The 18,028-nt window shown below is 35.8% G+C and overlaps 1 protein-coding gene across 2 annotated transcripts; it reads left to right on the top strand.

Annotated features, from left to right (window-relative positions):
• The first annotated feature begins 1,232 nt into the window (after positions 1-1,232).
• Positions 1,233-15,262, top strand: anxa6 (annexin A6). Of its 2 annotated transcripts, none has more exons than XM_082177567.1 (25): positions 1,233-1,523; positions 2,663-2,714; positions 4,556-4,640; positions 4,744-4,838; positions 4,922-5,035; positions 5,865-5,955; positions 6,041-6,120; positions 6,816-6,872; positions 7,183-7,276; positions 7,587-7,682; positions 7,780-7,838; positions 7,932-8,054; positions 8,278-8,336; positions 9,956-10,034; positions 10,406-10,487; positions 10,584-10,678; positions 10,800-10,913; positions 11,272-11,362; positions 11,552-11,631; positions 11,722-11,775; positions 11,883-11,976; positions 12,067-12,162; positions 13,199-13,257; positions 13,866-13,988; positions 14,892-15,262. In XM_082177567.1, the coding sequence occupies exons 2-25, from the start codon at positions 2,706-2,708 to the stop codon at positions 14,949-14,951; spliced, it is 1,989 nt and encodes a 662-aa protein (XP_082033693.1). In that variant the 5' UTR covers positions 1,233-1,523; positions 2,663-2,705; the 3' UTR covers positions 14,952-15,262. The 2 variants fall into 2 exon arrangements, with proteins under 2 accessions (XP_082033693.1, XP_082033692.1); XM_082177566.1 differs by having other exon boundaries at positions 13,866-14,003.
• Positions 15,263-18,028: the final 2,766 nt, after the last annotated feature.

Below are 18,028 nucleotides of genomic sequence, written 5' to 3'. Positions count from 1 at the left end.
TAACTACCATGTCTATACCATGTTTACAGTATCACATTGCATATATACTGTAATGTAAAATGCTGTATTTGATGCCATCTGTCTCCCTTCTGCTGATGCATCTCTGATCAATTTGATGTTTTACAGTCATTGACTGTTTCCTCTCCCTTATACTCTATTCTGCTTTACAGTATTTTCACAAATTTTCACAAAATCTCTCACACACACAGACACACACACACACACACACACACACACACACACACACACACACACACATGCGTGTGCACACACTTTGAACATTGTGGTGGTTATCTATAAATCACTTATGCAAAAAGAATTCATTACATTTGGTTATCCATATCGGAAATTGCAAACAAGTTCTATAGAAACTGTATATAGAATCAATATCTATAGAAATCTATAGGTGTCCCAAATGATTCATTGATTAACCATTACAGTAAGATCAGTTGGATTAAATAATAGACAAATGTATTAAACTGAACAAGAAGAGATGCAAATCAAAAGTTTGATAGTAAGAGCTTTATGAAAGGCAGTTACTGAAGAAACATTTATGTAGACAAAACACTTATTTTGTGTTGACTTTGTGATTTTGTGTATTGTGCTAACACAATTGAAAACATAATGAAATGTTTGAAAAAAGTCCACATTTGATGATCTGTTGTGATATTAGCACTAAGAGTTTAGAAAATGTACACCTAACTTGTGAAAATAGTACCAAAGCGAATAAAAAAAACTGTAAAGGTGCACTCAGTATGTAGCCTATTTGTTTTCTTTTAGCTGCCTCTTATTATTCTAAAAGTAACAGTGGTTTTGAGATACTGACACTTGTTGGCTCAGCGCTTGATGTCCCAGCAATGTTCTTTTAGCTCATGTTTATGTTTTTAAAGAGGCTAATTTACTATATAAAGAAAACTATGTAGGCCTACATAACATGCCACCAATGACCATATAATGCCAATATGGCAACTGCCATGAGAGGGCAACCCTCTCCATGTAGAATATAGGTGTTCTCTTTAATCCTGCTTTAATTACATTTTTCAATATCATATTTATTTTTAGTTTTTTCTCTCTTTTTTTTATTTGTGTAAAAAAACACACACATTATTTTGCAAAAGTTGGTGAGTACTGCATCTTTCACCTCACAAATACTGTGTATTTGTTTCTCAAATGTTCATCTTGACTCAGGACTTTACAGGAATCCCCAAATGTGCTGCATATGCAGAACGGATCAGGTCAGGAGGTGCACTGCAGATGATACTGACTGAAAGTCAACGGGCGCTCATGTCTTCGCCATAGTTATCCTATGCTCCACGTCATTTATGAGAACTGGCTATCACGACACGTCAGCCGTGGACATTACATCATAGCTGGTTATCCTGAGTTAATTTCTCCGTGCCATTTGCGCCGCATGCGTTGCGTCAGAGAAGAACAGCTGATATTCGCGCGAGCGTTTCTCAGCAAGACCACTGACAAGAAGCAACGGACCACCATCAACTGGAGCTCGACTCCCTGGGATTAAGGTATAATGTTGTTTAGTTGTTATTATTGTTAACAATTCGTAACGTAATTTATTAACCAATTTCGGCGTTTTGGGGCGCATATTGTTGCACTCAAATGGTAACACTTTTAGAACTCTAGCGTTCACACAGAGGCGTTCACATTCTTTCCTATCCACAAACATTATATAAACATTCAATTCTATAGAATAATCATACATTTGATGATTCAAAATGTAAAAAGTTGATTATAAACCAAAAGTTTTAGGGTTATGATTGTAGTAATGTTTTTATATAACATTTCAGATTAGCTGAGAATGGTTTTCATTCATTTTTGATTGATTTAATTATAATTTGTGGTAGGCTATTGGTTGGGTGGGGCTGTGTGAATGTCTATCTCAGACCTTGGATGTATTCCTGACTCAGACCAAACAGAGAGACATGCCTATTTTTGGTCTTCACTGACATTTACAAATTTAAACAATACTACTAAAAGGTGCCTGTGCTTTTTAATTTAATTTTATCAAAGTTTGCTGAGTCAGAGTGCAAAATCAATAATGACACATGAGAAGAAGCTTGATATTTCATGATTTATCATTGTACAGTAACTGCTCCTCCTGATGTTTTGTGCACAAGTTTGACATATAACAGAGAATAAAATTTCCAGTGAGCTGCAGACTTAACGTTTTCCATCACTGAAAGTTCCCTGTTCTTTATTTGCCTGATTATGTAGTGAAAGAGAGCATGGTGTAAGTTCAGAGGGTGGAGCCATGAGTATCCTGTGGAAAATGTGGCTTTTCCGTTAGTATTTTATCCTATAGAAAGTAGAAATGGTCTGAATTAGGGGGAAATAATTTTTTAGAGCGTTCTTATGTTACCAAACAGGTTACAGGTTAACTAATCTTAACTCAAAGTAAACCTATGGAAACATCCATAGACGGTTTGCTTCTGCAGCAATGCATTTTCATTTCAAATGTCATTTACACTGCAAATAGAGGACTTTAGATCATTTAAGTTTCCACTGTGGCTTATAATATACATAACTCAGAAACAGAAGTTTCTGAAAGAAATAAACATCCAAAAAAAGACATTGCTTTTTTGTATTTATTTATGCAGAAGCTATAAGGAAAGGCTAACATGTTTCTTCTTAATTCTCTCTCCAGGTTCAAGATTATCATTCCATTGGCAACTAGCAACTGATCAAACATGGGCAAAGTATGTTTAAATTTCTACATCACTGTGTCTTCTTGCTTTATGCAAAGCTTACAATTTGATATTTATGTGCAATTTGCATTTTGTCATGTAGCAAGAAAGAATAGCCACAAAGACATGACCTCTGCCTCCTTTCTCATTGTAGTCATTCTCGTTTTCCATCTATTGTCGTTCAGGGAGTGTAGAATGTCAGAGTTTTCTTAATGAAATCTTAGAGGTCAATGAATTGCTCATTAAAAAATTAGATATGCTGAGAACACCACTTTACCACATGTAGACCTGTGCTCAGTGATCATTTTTTTCTTTTTTTTTTTCTTCTTTTTTTTAAACAATATCTTGTTTAGATATCATTTTAGATACCTTGAAATGTATAGTAGCCAATCTATTATTAAAGCACACTAATAATTTATAAAACATTAGTGCATCGCTATTGTTTTTCAAATGATTAGGGATTTGAATAAACCTCTAACCCTAACCTTGTTTGTTCTGTGCACATAAATACCTCAAATTATCTTGTCGAGGAAAGGTGAGCTATTTCTTGAGCTATCTTTTAAGTGCTCAGAATTTTCAATAGGCACCAGAATATGAAAGAGATTTGGGGGGGTTGTTTTATGACCTAATCACCTAGCACCCTAAAAACTGCATAGTAATACCCTAGTAAGCACTAATAACATGCAATCACATTTTCTTCAGAAAATCTATTATATCTTGTTGTGTTTTATATGCATTTATATAAGTTATATTTCACTATTTTCTTGTTTGCAATATTTACAAAACTTTCAATGACATCTTAGATATTTCCTGAAAGAAAAAACTGGCTTGCCACAACACTGGAGGACTATATAATATTATAATATTATAATATTTCGTATAATATTGTAAAAGTGTGCCTGGCCGGATGTTTGTCTGTTGAGGTCAGTGTTGCTAGGGGTCTGTTGCTGTAGACGTGGAAGCCCACAGCTGCCGTGTTGAGAGATATCTGCAGGACAGGCCTTGAGCATGTGCAGAGAAGCATGTGGGGGAGGACACTGGATCTGTGCCCTTTTATACTGAGACACGTCAGCAAGACCAGTGTTATGGCGAATAAATGTAGGTAGACAGTGAGTACAGAGGAGCTTTGTCAGATGTGAGGTCTTGGAGCTTTCTGAAGGGGAACGACATCCTGAAAGTGTACAGGGTTGAAAGTGTAAGGTTACAGACTTTTAAGTCGCATGCAAGCTTTTTGTCTCTCTCTCTGTCACACAAACTGCCCTTTGCTGCTGACCATAACACACAACTGCTGCACTGACAGGTGTCAGCTGTCCATGCTATCATCCCGCCTGAGCCTCTGAGTTTGAGAGGGAGAGTCTGATTGTTGGTGTAATATTTTATTTTGGGATTATATAAACATATGTAGGCTGTCCCACCCACATTTTTTTTAGTTCAGTGTAATGCGTGTGACTGTAAATGCTCATGTAAATGCTGTCTAAAAAAAATTCTTTCAGTATTTTCTTTGTTTTCAGTAAAAACGTCCAAACATCCTTTAAACAAGATTTTTTTTTTTTTTTTTACTTTAGAAGAAAAGTTGTAAAATGTTTTATATATATATATAAATATTTAGGTTTAGGTTTTTTTTTAATCCTTGTTTATGCATAAACCTCCATTTATGTAAAAAAAAAAAAAAAATGCTTATAATGCTAATAATTTAAAAAGATATCCTTGAATGACAGCTTGGTCTATTTACTGTTTCCACTTATTGCATTTTCAGGTTTTGTGATTCATAGGGTTTGAGAAGATTCATCTCTCATTTTGTCCATCACCGTTCATTAAAAACAACAACTAAATATCTATATTTTTTGTCTTAGGGATTCAGAGGTACAATTGTAGATCACCCTGACTTTGATGCAGGCAGTGATGCAGAGGCCCTCTATAATGCCATGAAAGGCTTTGGTGAGTGCCAGGACTCCTCATCTATAGATGTGATATATAAAGCGAGTGGCTGCTGGGATATTTCTATAATGAATGAATGAAATGATTCTCTCTTGTGTCACAGGAAGTGACAAGGATGCCATCTTAGACCTGATTACCTCACGAAGCAATGCTCAGAGGCAGGAGATCCGCACTGCCTACAAATCACAATATGGGAAGGTACTGGAAAATCTCCAGCAAACATTTAATAAATGGATAAATGGCTTATAGATAAAATGTGCTTTATCCAAATTACATTTCAGGATTTAATTGATGATCTGAAATACGAGCTGACTGGGAAGTTTGAACGTCTGATTGTGGGTTTGATGAGACCTCCTGCTTATCATGATGCCAAAGAAATCAAGGATGCCATTAAGGTATATAAGAATCTAGTTCCTGTGTAAATTTGTGACCTTCGATTAAAATGTGCTGTGCATGGCTGATGTAATTGCACTAAAATTTACTATTCAAATGCAGGACTTGCTCAGATAATTGTATTCATATAGATATGTAATGCTGTAATTTTTTCAAATTGCATTTATATTTTCTGAAAATATTGCTGGTTGCTGCTATATGGTCTTGACTTAGACATCTGCCAATCAGCTAAACAGAACACAATAGACAGAGTATTCCCAAACATTCTCTAAGCATCAAGACCTATTACAATATCAGCAATAGTAGTTTCTCTGTTATTTACTGCATGTTTTGTCCTGTGAATCTATTTTGCCATGGCTATATAGGATTCGGTAAGTGATTTTCCTTAATTATGGTTAGCTCTTTACTTTGATAGTGTTAACTATTTCATGATTTTATGGCTGTGAAAAATCACAGACTTTAATAATAGAAAACATTCTACATTGAAAAACAAAGAAGAAATGTCTGACTTTCCCTTGTTTTATTAATAATACATGTATAACCTGCTTAGCTTTGACTCTTAATGGGAAGTTTACACTTAAATTGCTGTTTATAATTTTTTTCTGCAAATAAGAGACTGCATGATTTGAAAAACTTTTGCAATACTGACACTATATGACAAAATAATAATTCTTCTCTCATTTGTACTGTAATTTCACTGTGTCACTCAAGGAACTGCACTCATTTCCATATGGATAATTATACTAGCTGACTGCCCAATATCCCTTCAAATTAAAGAAACTGAATATGTGATTTGTGTTCAGAAATTGACTTGCTTGTTGTGCTATAAAGGGAGCAGGAACAGATGAGAAATGTTTGATTGAAATCCTCGCTTCAAGAACCAATGAGCAGATTCATAATCTGGTGGCAGCATACAAAGATGGTGAGCTATTTTTTACACAAGTCAACAAGAAGCCCAATATTCTTCTGAACTGAAGCAAAGCCTGACTATGTGTTTGTGTTCACAGCATATGGTAGAGACATTGAAGAGAGCATTATAGGGGACACATCTGGACATTTTAGGAAGATGCTGGTTGTTTTGCTTCAGGTCAGTGAAATCTTTTATGTTGATTTATGATAATATAGCAAACCTGCAGCCCAATGTTTAGTCAGTTTATGATTGTTTTTCCTTTTTCTGATTTTTCAGGAATGTTTTTTTCATACTGAGACATTCAATTTCCCTAGTGAAAAATAAATATACTAAAATGTATTTGAAATACATTTTTAAATGCTAAGTAGGCTATACTACAAATACATTTACATATTTTATGTACTTAATATAAATACCCTGCAATTGTATTTTAGGTATATTGAATTGGTATACTTAAAGTCTGCTAAATTTGAACTTATTTTGTACTTAATGCACTTTAGTTATCCAGAAGGAGTGCTGAAGTTCAATTAAAGTTATACTTATATTTGATTGTGTTAAAGTGGAACTATTGCAAGTATACTTTAGATACACTTTAAATATCTTGCATTTAAAGACTGATATTATTCAGAGATTATTATTATTAAGAAATAATAAAGAAGTACTCCAAATAAAGTTTAATTGTACTTATATCAGTAAGTCTCAAGTGACATGTCAGTAAATATGTTAATGGTTTGTAGTATACTTAGTATGAAATAAATGTATTTTAAATACATTTTGGTATAGGTTTTTTACACTAGGGTTACAATGAAATTGCCTTTATTATGGTCTACTTTTTGTTTCTGTTTAATAATGGTGATTTTCTTGTTTCACAGGGGACCAGAGAGGAAGATGATGTTGTTAGTGAAGATCTCGTGGAGCAAGATGCTCAAGTGAGTGTGACTGATGTTGAATTATACTACAAATCAATATTACATTGATTCTTATTGGTCAGTTGTGGCGTTATGGCCTTCAAATATATTTCCATAATGAATGTACAGTGTAAAACGTTACAGTCTCTTTCTTCTCACATAAAATAATTAAATCTCAACTGAATATTCCATGGCAATGACTCTTCATTGCATAAGAGAAACAGGAAAACAATTGAGTATACTAGTTTGCCCTACCATACAATTTGACAAGTGCGTTTTTGACCTCTTGACTTGCATCTTGAAAGAATGTTTGTGTGTAATCTCATCGTAGGACCTGTATGATGCAGGAGAGGCACAGTGGGGCACAGACGAGGCCAAATTCATCATGCTGCTGGGAAACCGTAGTGTGACCCATTTGCAGTTGGGTATGAGAGCCGCAGCCACACACTGGACACAGAGATTTCTGCTGACTAACACCCCTCCTCCACTGCACAATCTCTCTCTGTGTGTCTGTAACACTCCACACTGCACCGCCGATTAGATTTGACCATCACGTTGCTGCTTTTAATAATATAAAATTGTAATGCAACAGACAAAACCACTGTGCAATGACCTAAAGGATGAGTGATTATGATTTTTAATACATTTGAATTATTAATGGTTAAGGATTACCCAATGTAACATGGATCAATTCTGTATGACATAACAGAGCAAACTAAAAATTGTGTTTTTCAGTATTTGATGAATACCATAAAATTGCTGAGAAATCCATTGAGGACAGTATTAAAAGCGAGCTCTCCGGAGACTTCGAAAGACTGATGCTGGCTGTTGGTATGCTTTAGCTCCTTGCAATCAATTCCTGAACACTCACAGCTACATTTTCACTTCTTTTTCACTAACTTTGCGCCATTTTATATATCTTCCACAGTTCAGTGCATCTGGAGTAAGCCCATGTTCTTTGCCAGACGCCTTTACAAATCCATGAAGGTTGTGTTAGCCTTGTTATAATGAATTCTAATGGAGTAAAAGTACAATTCTCAAGGTTTTAGTCAATCCTTTTGTTTGCCCATCTGTCTGTAGGGTCTGGGCACAGCTGACAACACTCTGATCCGCATTATGGTCTCCCGTGCTGAGATTGACATGCTGGACATCAGAGAGTGCTTCAGACTGCGCTATGAGAAGTCTCTGTACAACATGATTCAGGTGCCTATACACCAACAAAACAAAACATTTATTTATTATCATTTGAAATCATTTCCAATTGTGTCGTTGAGGTTTTCCTCTATGATTTACAATTGTCGTTCATCGTGTAGTCATATAGTTTTACATATAAAATGTGGTTTATTCATGTGTTACACTTGCACACAGTGGACATGTTGTCTGTGTACATAAATAAAAGGTAAATAATATATTGTGAACCCAACAGGATGACACATCTGGGGAGTACAAACGCACTCTGCTGAAACTGTGTGGAGGAGATGATGAGTAAGCATTTTTCAGGTCTTAAAGGGTTAGTTCACCCAAAAATGAAAATTCTGTCAGTAATTACTCACCCTCATGTTGTTCCAACCGCGTAAGACCTTCGTTCATCTTCGGAACACAAATTAAGATATTTTTGATGAAATCTGAGTGCTGGATCACTTCTCCATAGGCTGCTAGGTGGCCCAAACTTGCTGGCCCAGAAAAGTTATTAAAGAGATCGTTAATATAGTCCAAGTGACTACAGTGGCTCAATCTTAAGTATATCAAGCGACGAGAATACTTTTTGTGCGCAAAAACAAACAAAAATAACGACTTTATTCCACTATTCATTTCCTTCTCTCTGGGCCTCGTAGTGTTTTTGTGCAGCGCGTCCGTGTTACACGTCACCACGTAGGCTCACTATTGGCCAACGCTGGTCATGTGTGTGATGCGTGATGACGTATAACACAGACGCGCAGCGCAAAAACACTACGAGGCCCAGAGAGAAGGAAATGAATAGTGGAATAAAGTCGTTATTTTTGTTTGTTTTTGCGCACAAAAAGTATTCTCGTCGCTTGATATACTTAAGATTGAGCCACTGTAGTCACTTGGACTATATTAACGATCTCTTTAATAACTTTTCTGGGTCAGCAAGTTTGGGCCACCTAGCAGCCTACGGAGAAGTGATCCAGCACTCAGATTTCATCAAAAATATCTTAATTTGTGTTCCGAAGATGAACGAAGGTCTTACACGGTTGGAACAACATGAGGGTGAGTAATTACTGACAGAATTTTCATTTTTGGGTGAACTAACCCTTTAAAGTGTGTCAATTTTTTATTTATTTTTTATGTTACAAAACCAAGCTCTATATGCAGACAACTATAACTAAGTCTTTAGAAGTCTGATTCTCCCCCCCAAAAAACACTTCAACTTTTAACTATGAGGAGTCTAGGACTAGGAGCCTCTAAATAAGTTTTGCAGTAACAATTAACAGTCAGTAGAGGGAGACATTAATCCATTATAAAATAGGACAACACACCATTCAAAACTTTGAGGTCAGTAAGTTTTTTGAAAGATGTTTTTGAAAGAAGTATCTTATGCTGCATTTATTTGATGAAAAATACATTAAAAACAGTAACATTGTGAAATATTATTACAATGTATTTGAATATATAAAATATAATTTATTCCTGTGATGGCAAAGATGAATTTTCAGCATCATTACTCCGGTCTTCAGTGTCATGATGTGTTGATTGGGTGCTCAAGAAACATTTCTTATTATTATCACAGTTGAAAACAGCTTCACATTTTTGTGGAAATTGTGGTACATTTCTGTCAGGATTCTTTGATGAATAGAAAGTTCAAAAGATTTCATTTATTTGAAACAGAAGTCTCTTGTGACATTATAAACATCTTTTTTCTTACTGACCCCAAACTTTTAAAAAAGTGGGGTATTTATATACCTCCGTATTTACAAACTATATTATATAATTTAGATGTATTTGCAGATTTCAATGAGCCAGGGCCAGAGATCAAGAACTGAAGCTGGTCAAGCTTGTTTGAATGTGAAGAATGTGAAGCCCTCAATCCACACATTGTTATTTTGTCAGCACAAAAGTTTAAAGAGCTGTTTGTTTCTCAGTATGGCAGGGGAGTTCTTCCCAGAGGCTGCACAGATTGCCTACAAGATGTGGGAAATCAGCGCCACGACCAAAGTCCAGGTTGGTGTCACCCACGTTTTCTCTCAGCGGCATTCATCATATTACCCTCTGCTCCGGCCAAGCTAGAGTTGATAACTGTGTCATGCACCCTAAGCATACAGTGGACCTTTTGTCTGTGCACAGATAGCATCCGAATGCTGCTCAATTTGCTAATCAGAGTCTTGATTCACTGCCAGTTCCTGTGACACCTTTCAGTCTGTGTCACTCACACCATCCTACAGATCTCAGTGTGTCCGCATGTGTGTTTATGCTGCTGGTGTGATGTTGCTGTGATAATTTATACATTTTAAATTACAAAATGAAACAAAAGATGATTAAAGAGTGTGTATGTCTTTCTTTTTAATCATGTAATTTTATAATTTTGTCTCTAGTTAAGAGGAACTTTGCGACCATATCAAAATTTTGACCCTGCGAGTGATGCTCAAGCTCTGAGAAAAGCAATGAAGGGTTTTGGTGCGTAAAAACACAGTTTGATAAGGTCGATAGCATGCATTAGCCAAAGATACTAAGACTAGCAAAAATAATGAATGATTTCCTTTTATTTTTCAGGCACAGATGAAGAGACAATTATTGACATTGTGGCAAATAGGAGCAATGAACAGAGACAGGAGATCAGACAGACTTTCAAATCTCTTTTGGGACGGGTAAGACACTGTCCTGCCCAGTTTTGCAACTGTTCCCAATCGGACAGAGTATTTTACTGGAGTTGCTGTAAATGTGAAAATATTTAGCATTTTTCTGACATATAACGTTGTTTTCAATTAGGATCTCATGGCTGACCTAAAATCAGAACTGTCCAAAAACCTCCAAAGACTCATTCTTGGTCTCATGATGACTCCAGCAGAGTTTGACGCCAAGATGATGAAGAAAGCCATGGAGGTACACAGAATAATTTGTGACGGCACTATGGAACCAAGCCAAAATCTTATTTGAGTCATAGAAAAGGCTGTGTCATCATTTAAGCAGATCGACCTTGTTTTTGTTATTCAACTTCTGTGTTCATTTGTTCACTGGGGGTCAGTGACCTGTCCAAACTAGAGCAGAGGTAATAGTCTTTTCTCTACAAGGACTGTTTGTTTGTGGATGTGTCTTTCATGTTGAGTTTTACTGTGTTGATAAAGAAATGTAGTTAACAGGTATGCAACATGCATATTACTTTAGCTTATTTACTTTAAGCATTTTCCTATGAAATAACTTTGTTTATGCTAAAATGTATGTATTTTCCATTTTTTAATAGGGCGCCGGGACTGATGAACATGCGTTGATTGAGATCCTGGTCACTAGAGGCAACCAGGAGATTCAGGAGATGTGTTCTGCCTATAAGAATGGTAAATAAAATCCGGGCTGTAGATTGAGTAATGTGTCCAGCAGGTGGCGCCATTTATCTAGGCTAAACACTGACAAAAGGTCTGTGTAATGGGGCATTTACTATGATATGAAGAGTCATTTATTTACAGACAGGATATACATCGCGTTATGTCTACCTAACTCATGTATTTTAATTTTCTCCTTCATAGCCTTTAAAAAAAGTTTGGAGGATGCCATCGAGTCAGATACATCTGGGCATTTCAAAAGGATCCTGATTGCTTTGGCACAGGTACATCTACGCAGTTCTCGCATCCAAACACTTACCCACAGTTCATACTTTTTGCTTTATAAACTCATATTTCACTGGTGTGTTTGTCAGGGAGCCCGTGAAGAGGGCCCAGTAGACATGGCCAGGGCCTTGGAAGATGCCCAAGTAAGTGTGAAATACTTATAAAACGCTGTCAACTGTTGTTTGTTTACCAAGTATAAAGGTAATACCAGAGTATTGTCATAAGATTTAATGTTTTCATCCCATGTAAGGAATTGGCAGATGCATGCAACGCAGACTCTGGTGACATGGAGGACAAGTTTATGAGTATCCTGTGCACAAGGAGTTTCCCTCATCTGAGGAAAGGTAATGCAAACACATGTTTGCTACTGATACACACATGCTTATACATGTTTTCATGAACGCTTCAGCCAACATTTGCAATATCCCCTCCAGTGTTTCAGGAATTTGTGAGGTGCAGCAACAAAGATATCGAACAGATCATAAAGAAAGAGATGTCAGGAGATGTTAAAAATGCCATGTTTGCTATGGGTAAGAACTTTGTCAGTACAATGTCTGAGCACCAGTAAATCACTAATAAATTACTTTGTTTTTTATTTTTATTTTTTAATACTACATGGGTCATGTTATCATCAAATCAGAAATGTTTGCTCTTTTAATTCCAATGTACAATCAAAAGTAGCTGATTAATGGATGACGAGGCAGTTCAATTATATGTTATGTAAAATTATATAATTAAATTTAATTATATATCAGTGTTATTTTAGTATTATATACTATTGTAGTATTTATTAATATTTTGATTTAGCTTTTGTTTTTCATATTTTCAGTTTTCATTTTCATTTTCATTTTAGTTTGGGTTTTATTAATTTTGTTTTGTGCTTTTATAATTTTTAAGTTGTTCTAAAAATATTTATATTTAGCCTTAATGTATTTTATTTCTGTTTTAGTCATTTTAGTACTTAAACTTAAGCTTACAGTATATTATTTCACTTAGTTGCCAAGGCAACATTTCAAATTTTTTATGTTTCTTCTAATACTTATACCCCAGGTTTCAGAGACAAGTTTTAAGCCTAGTCCCAGACTAAAATACCGAAAGCAACTTACACAGGCATATCTTAAAATATGTGAGTGCCATTGTTTTGTCTAAAGATGCACACCAGTAAAAAAAAATTCCAAGGCACGTCTATAAAAGCTACTTAAATGTCTGAATTGAACTAAGGCCTAATCCTGGCTTTATCTGAGCCTTGCTTTGAAACCAGGCCATAGTTTTTTTTATTTAAACTAGAAACTATTACAACTAGAAATGCTGCCGCCATTTGCATGCAGTAAATGTCTTCTATTCATCTTATATGTGAAGAGGCCATCTTAAAGTCTTCAAAATAATTAAACAACCTTTAGCACAAAATCTTGACTAACATTATTAGAGGATCTAAAATGAGCCCTATAACAATTACATCAGCAAAAGTCAAATTTATGATCACATGTTTTACACATTTGACACAAAAAGGATCATATGACTCCAGTCATCTGAAAAAAATATCAATTACATGTTTGTATTTTCCAGTGCGAAGTGTGAAGAATCAGCCGTCTTACTTTGCTGACCGATTGTACAAAGCCATGAAGGTAAAAGTGCTTTGTTATGTAATACACTTCTCTCAACATCTCTCTGTGAGGAGGACATATCGCAAACATTTAGGCCAAGAACATGACATCAGTCATCTCAAAGTGCCAATACAATGGAAAAAGAAATCACAACTGAGGTCTCTTTAATATCTCATCTGGTTCTCTTAAATAGGAATGAGATTTAAATAGGAGCAAAATGGAGGTTTTTGTTTAAGGCACTAGTAATCACACTGCGGGAGTTCAGAAGACATCTCAATAATGTCTGTGCTCAGATTCTATAGGATACAAAAATCTGCAATCAGATACTGAAATAAAGCATAACCGAGTACACGGTTAAATCTCCTGAGCGGATCTCTGAGCAAAAACTTTACTGGGTGATGAATAAGAGACGTTGATTAAAAACATGCTCTACTGAAACATGTTTTATGGTCTTTTTGTGGGTTAAACACACTGATGTAAGGCAACAGTCATGTAGAACTCATCTGTTGACAGTGTATCTGTGCCAGCAATGGTTCTCAGACTTGATTATGAGTCACAGGACCTGTAATGAGCGTCTGCACTATTGCAGTCAGGCCAGAGTTTTCTAAGCGCTGTGACTTTCCCTGCAGGGCCTGGGAACAGACGACAGGGCTCTCATCCGTATCATGGTGTCCCGCTCTGAGATCGACCTCTTCAACATCCGCAAAGAGTTCAAGGACATCCATGAAGCCTCTTTGCACGAATTCATCCAGGTAGAGACGTTCGTTGTAAGTTGTGTGCTCCTTGTCAAATATACTGCATGCTTTTGTGCATGACTTGCCGGTGTTATTGGAAGTTAGTGAATTTAAAGAGAGTTGTGTAGATATTGTGTTTTGTCTTACTGTAGGCGTTGTACATCCTCTTTTAGTTAAGTTGAGGGGAACAGAGTGCTTGACAGGTTCCTGCGGTGTACTTGCTCGACTCAGCTGTTTAGGAATTTCCCCTGCATGCTTGACTTCCTCTCAGTGTGCTGATTCTGATTGGTGGAGAGAGTGGAGACAGGAAGTGTTCAACAACAGGTCTATACTGGCTCTGTAGTCAAAATTCCCTTCACAGATCAATAACAACACTAATTTATACATTTTATGCATTGTTTTTTGGGCTCATTATGTTACGTTATTTGTGCCAGTATGCAAATAAACTAGGCGTAACAAAGCTAATGCATCATTTTAATGCAAATCATATTTAAAAATGTAAAAATAACCGCATAATTTAATTTTAGATGCGTGCAGTGTTAGATAAAGCATGCAGAGAACAAGTCTGTGTATGCTTTTAAGCTGTGTGTCAAATGATTTCTGGATTAGATTTATTGTTTTGTAGAATTGCATGGTTTTGCTGCACTTTTCATTTGAATTTTCAAACTTTATTTCCATGGAAATGCACTTTAGGTTTTGAAGGAAACAAAAAGTTCTGATGATCTCACTGCTCGTATAGTTATTATGAAACTCTTTGTAATTATGTAATGTCATGAATTTCATAATGGCTTAATAGCATTATGCAACACTAAACTTTCATTGATATAGTCATGTTACGTTCTCCAGCTAGGGTGTGTTTTGATGCTTTATTCCAAAATTGGTCAAATGTTTGGTCTGACCAAATCGTATTATTTTTCTCAGGGCGACACATCAGGAGACTATCGTAAAACCCTTTTGATGCTCTGTGGAGGTGAGGACTAGAACATTGTTCGTCGTCCTGGATGTGTCACAGGATATTCACGCCTAGCAAACAGTGCGTTATGTTCCAGTCCGTTTGTTTGTGAGATGCTAGTCAACATACAGCCTTTGTGCCCTCTGCTGCTGCCATGCCTCTGCCAAAGCTAGTGACCTATGCAAAAGCCACACCTTGTCCTATTTGCTGCAATCATGCACGAAACATTTTTTTTTTTACCGTTAAAAGCACTTTTTGTGGTTTTACTCTACTAGTGCTTTATTTGTTACCCAACACCCTGTTTAAATTGATCACTCCAGAAATAAAAAATGTGATCGTGTTTTGATGTTGTGTTTTAATACCAAAAGTTGCTTTAAATCTAGTTCAAAATGTGATGTGTTTCTGATTTTTTTTTATAGAACTGGATTTCAAATGGTGACCCAATACAGCACCAACATTTTTATCATACAAAAGTAAACAAAAATAAAATATTCTATAAAATGAATTACCAGCTAACAGTTCTGAAAGTTATGAACAAAAATTCTTCCAGTAATGTTAAATAGATCGTGCGTTCAGAGTTATCTGGTCTTTAATAATGTTCTCTCTTTAATAAGGTTCAATGTTCAAACATTGAAAAATGTTCTCAAAACGTTATCATTGCATATTCTTTCCCTGAAACGTTGGATGTTCGTCTAACATTTTTTGATTGTTAGTACATGTCTCAGAAAGTTTCGAAAACATTCAAAAGTAACGTTCCCATAATGTTTGCAAAATGATAAAAATTGAATGTTCCCTTAACATTCTTATAACCAAGAAAAAAACTTTTTAAAACATAAAAAAAACACAGGAGTTCAGAGAACATTCAGAAATAATGTGTTAACTTAATGGGAACGTTAGCACAAACGTTTTTAGCACATATTTTTGTTTGCTGGATTTAATGTTGTTTGGTGAATTCTGCGGACGAAATCCAGTCATTTGCTGGGGTTTGTGAATTTTGCGTGAGCGTGAAAGAATTCGCCACACAGATTTCGCAACAGGTTCAAGTTGGTCGCTCAAAGTCGCTACATTAACCAACAGACAGTTGCTTAGTTTAAACGTTCAGTGTAAGTTGTGCTTCATACATTATTGCTACACTATTGACAATAGACAATGGTCCTTTTTTTGCCCATGGAATTTCACTAATATGACCACACCTTTAGGCCTGGTTTCACAGACAGGGCTTAGATTAAGACAGAATTAGGCTTAGTTCAATAAAGACATTTAAGTAGCTTTTATAAACTTGCCTTAGAAAGAAACATTAGTGTGCATCTTGAGACAAAATAATGGCACTGACATATTTTAAGATATCTCAGTGCAAGTTGCTGTCAGTTAAAAGAGCTCCAACATATTTTAGACTGGGAATAGGCTTAAGCCTTGTCTGTGAAACCACGGGTTAGTAATTTAATGAACTGCATAAGCTTATTAATATGCGCAACATGACATACACTGAATAGGAAAACTGAGAATTTAGAATTAGACCTGAATTTGGACCTGTTTTTGGCTCAAAACTTTGGTTGAAAACCATTGGCCTAAATCATTCAGTATTTCACTCAGCAGAGGACGTTTCAAACGTCCTTATTTTTATGGTCTAGAGCTGATTCACCCAGATCAGTCATTAACTTTATTTACATTGCAGACACACACGATAAGGAAATTCCCTCCTGTTTTAATCTGTGTAACTCTGTTCTGGTTAGGAAATATCTGGTTATAGATTGCAGATGGCAAATGTGATATTTGATGTTCGGTAGATATTATTTTCTTTTCAAAGAATCAATCATGCATTATGACGTCAAACAAAAAAGCATAATAATGGCATTCTAAAAACTAAGAGAAAATACATAGGACTAGATATGTACTTGGGTCTGCCCTGAACACATTGCTTTTATTGAATTTATCAATGCACAACACACCTTAATTACATATCCTGTGACCGCCATTTTGGAAAGGTTTTTTTTATTTTAGAAAATTGAACTTCAACACATTTTCTGTTCTTTTGGGCTTCGCACCAGTTTTGAGAGATGTTTCCCAGTTAGCAGACAGCAACACTATTGTCATCTGCAGATTTCAGGGTGCGAGTAGAAGCACTGACAGATGTTTCTCTGTGCAACAGTCTTCCTCTGTCAAAAAACGAGCCTCCAAATCATCAATTCATATAGTCTTTTCTGCGTCTTTGTGTATGTGTGCGAGCACGCTTGTGTTTGTGTGTGTGCGGACGTGTCTTTGTGTGAGCGCAGCTGTTGTCAGGCCATCTTTAGTTAAAAGAGGAAAGAAGAAAAAAGCTTGTGGGGCTAGGAAATCCCCTGCAAGTAGACCAACATCCCAGTCACCATCGATGATGTCTGCAATAGCAATAGCATAGTTAAATTCAGAACAAAGCATCAAGTGCATGATCATGTCGATATTTTCAACTGTGTGTGAACAGTTGTACATGCAAAAGCAAAGACAAAATGAACTCTCCAGGGTGTTACGAGATGCTTAATGTCAGAGGTGGCAAAAGGTTACTATGCAGACAATCTTAAACAACATGAAGAGATAACATTGTGCATTTCTAAGTGCACTTTCTGTTGACTTTGCAAAAGCTGCATGCAAGTTTTTTAGTTAAGAAATTTAAGGTCATTTTATCAGTGCACTTTCCATTGTGCATGTAATTGTGACTTTTTCTTTTCTTTTTTTTTTTTGTGGTTTAAAACAACTAAACTGCAATTCTACTTGTTTTATGAACTGTTCTTTGTTGAGATTTATTTATGGGACACTTTCAAAGCAAATGCATGTAAAATAATGGAGTATATTAGAATGCAATAACTCAATATCAGGCATTAAACTGCTGATTAATGATGCTATTTTACAATAATTTGATCAAATAATCATTCACTCTTGTTTTACAACTTACTTTTTAAACAGTCAAAATATGCTGTGTTACTATTAAATATATGTGTTGTCTGGTAACACTTAGCTAGCAGTCTAAAGTTGGACGCATACCAGGCCCCACTTTTGAGCTGAAAATATCAGGCCCTTTCACTATGTGGGAATTCCCCCTTCTGTTTAAAAACACAGCAAACGCTTCCCC

The sequence above is a fragment of the Leuciscus leuciscus genome (genome assembly GCF_965113295.1).
Source record: "Leuciscus leuciscus genome assembly, chromosome: 8".
NCBI lineage: Eukaryota > Metazoa > Chordata > Actinopteri > Cypriniformes > Leuciscidae > Leuciscus > Leuciscus leuciscus.
The sequence above is the reverse complement of the archived record's forward strand: the minus strand, read 5'-3'. Positions and strand labels throughout refer to the sequence as shown.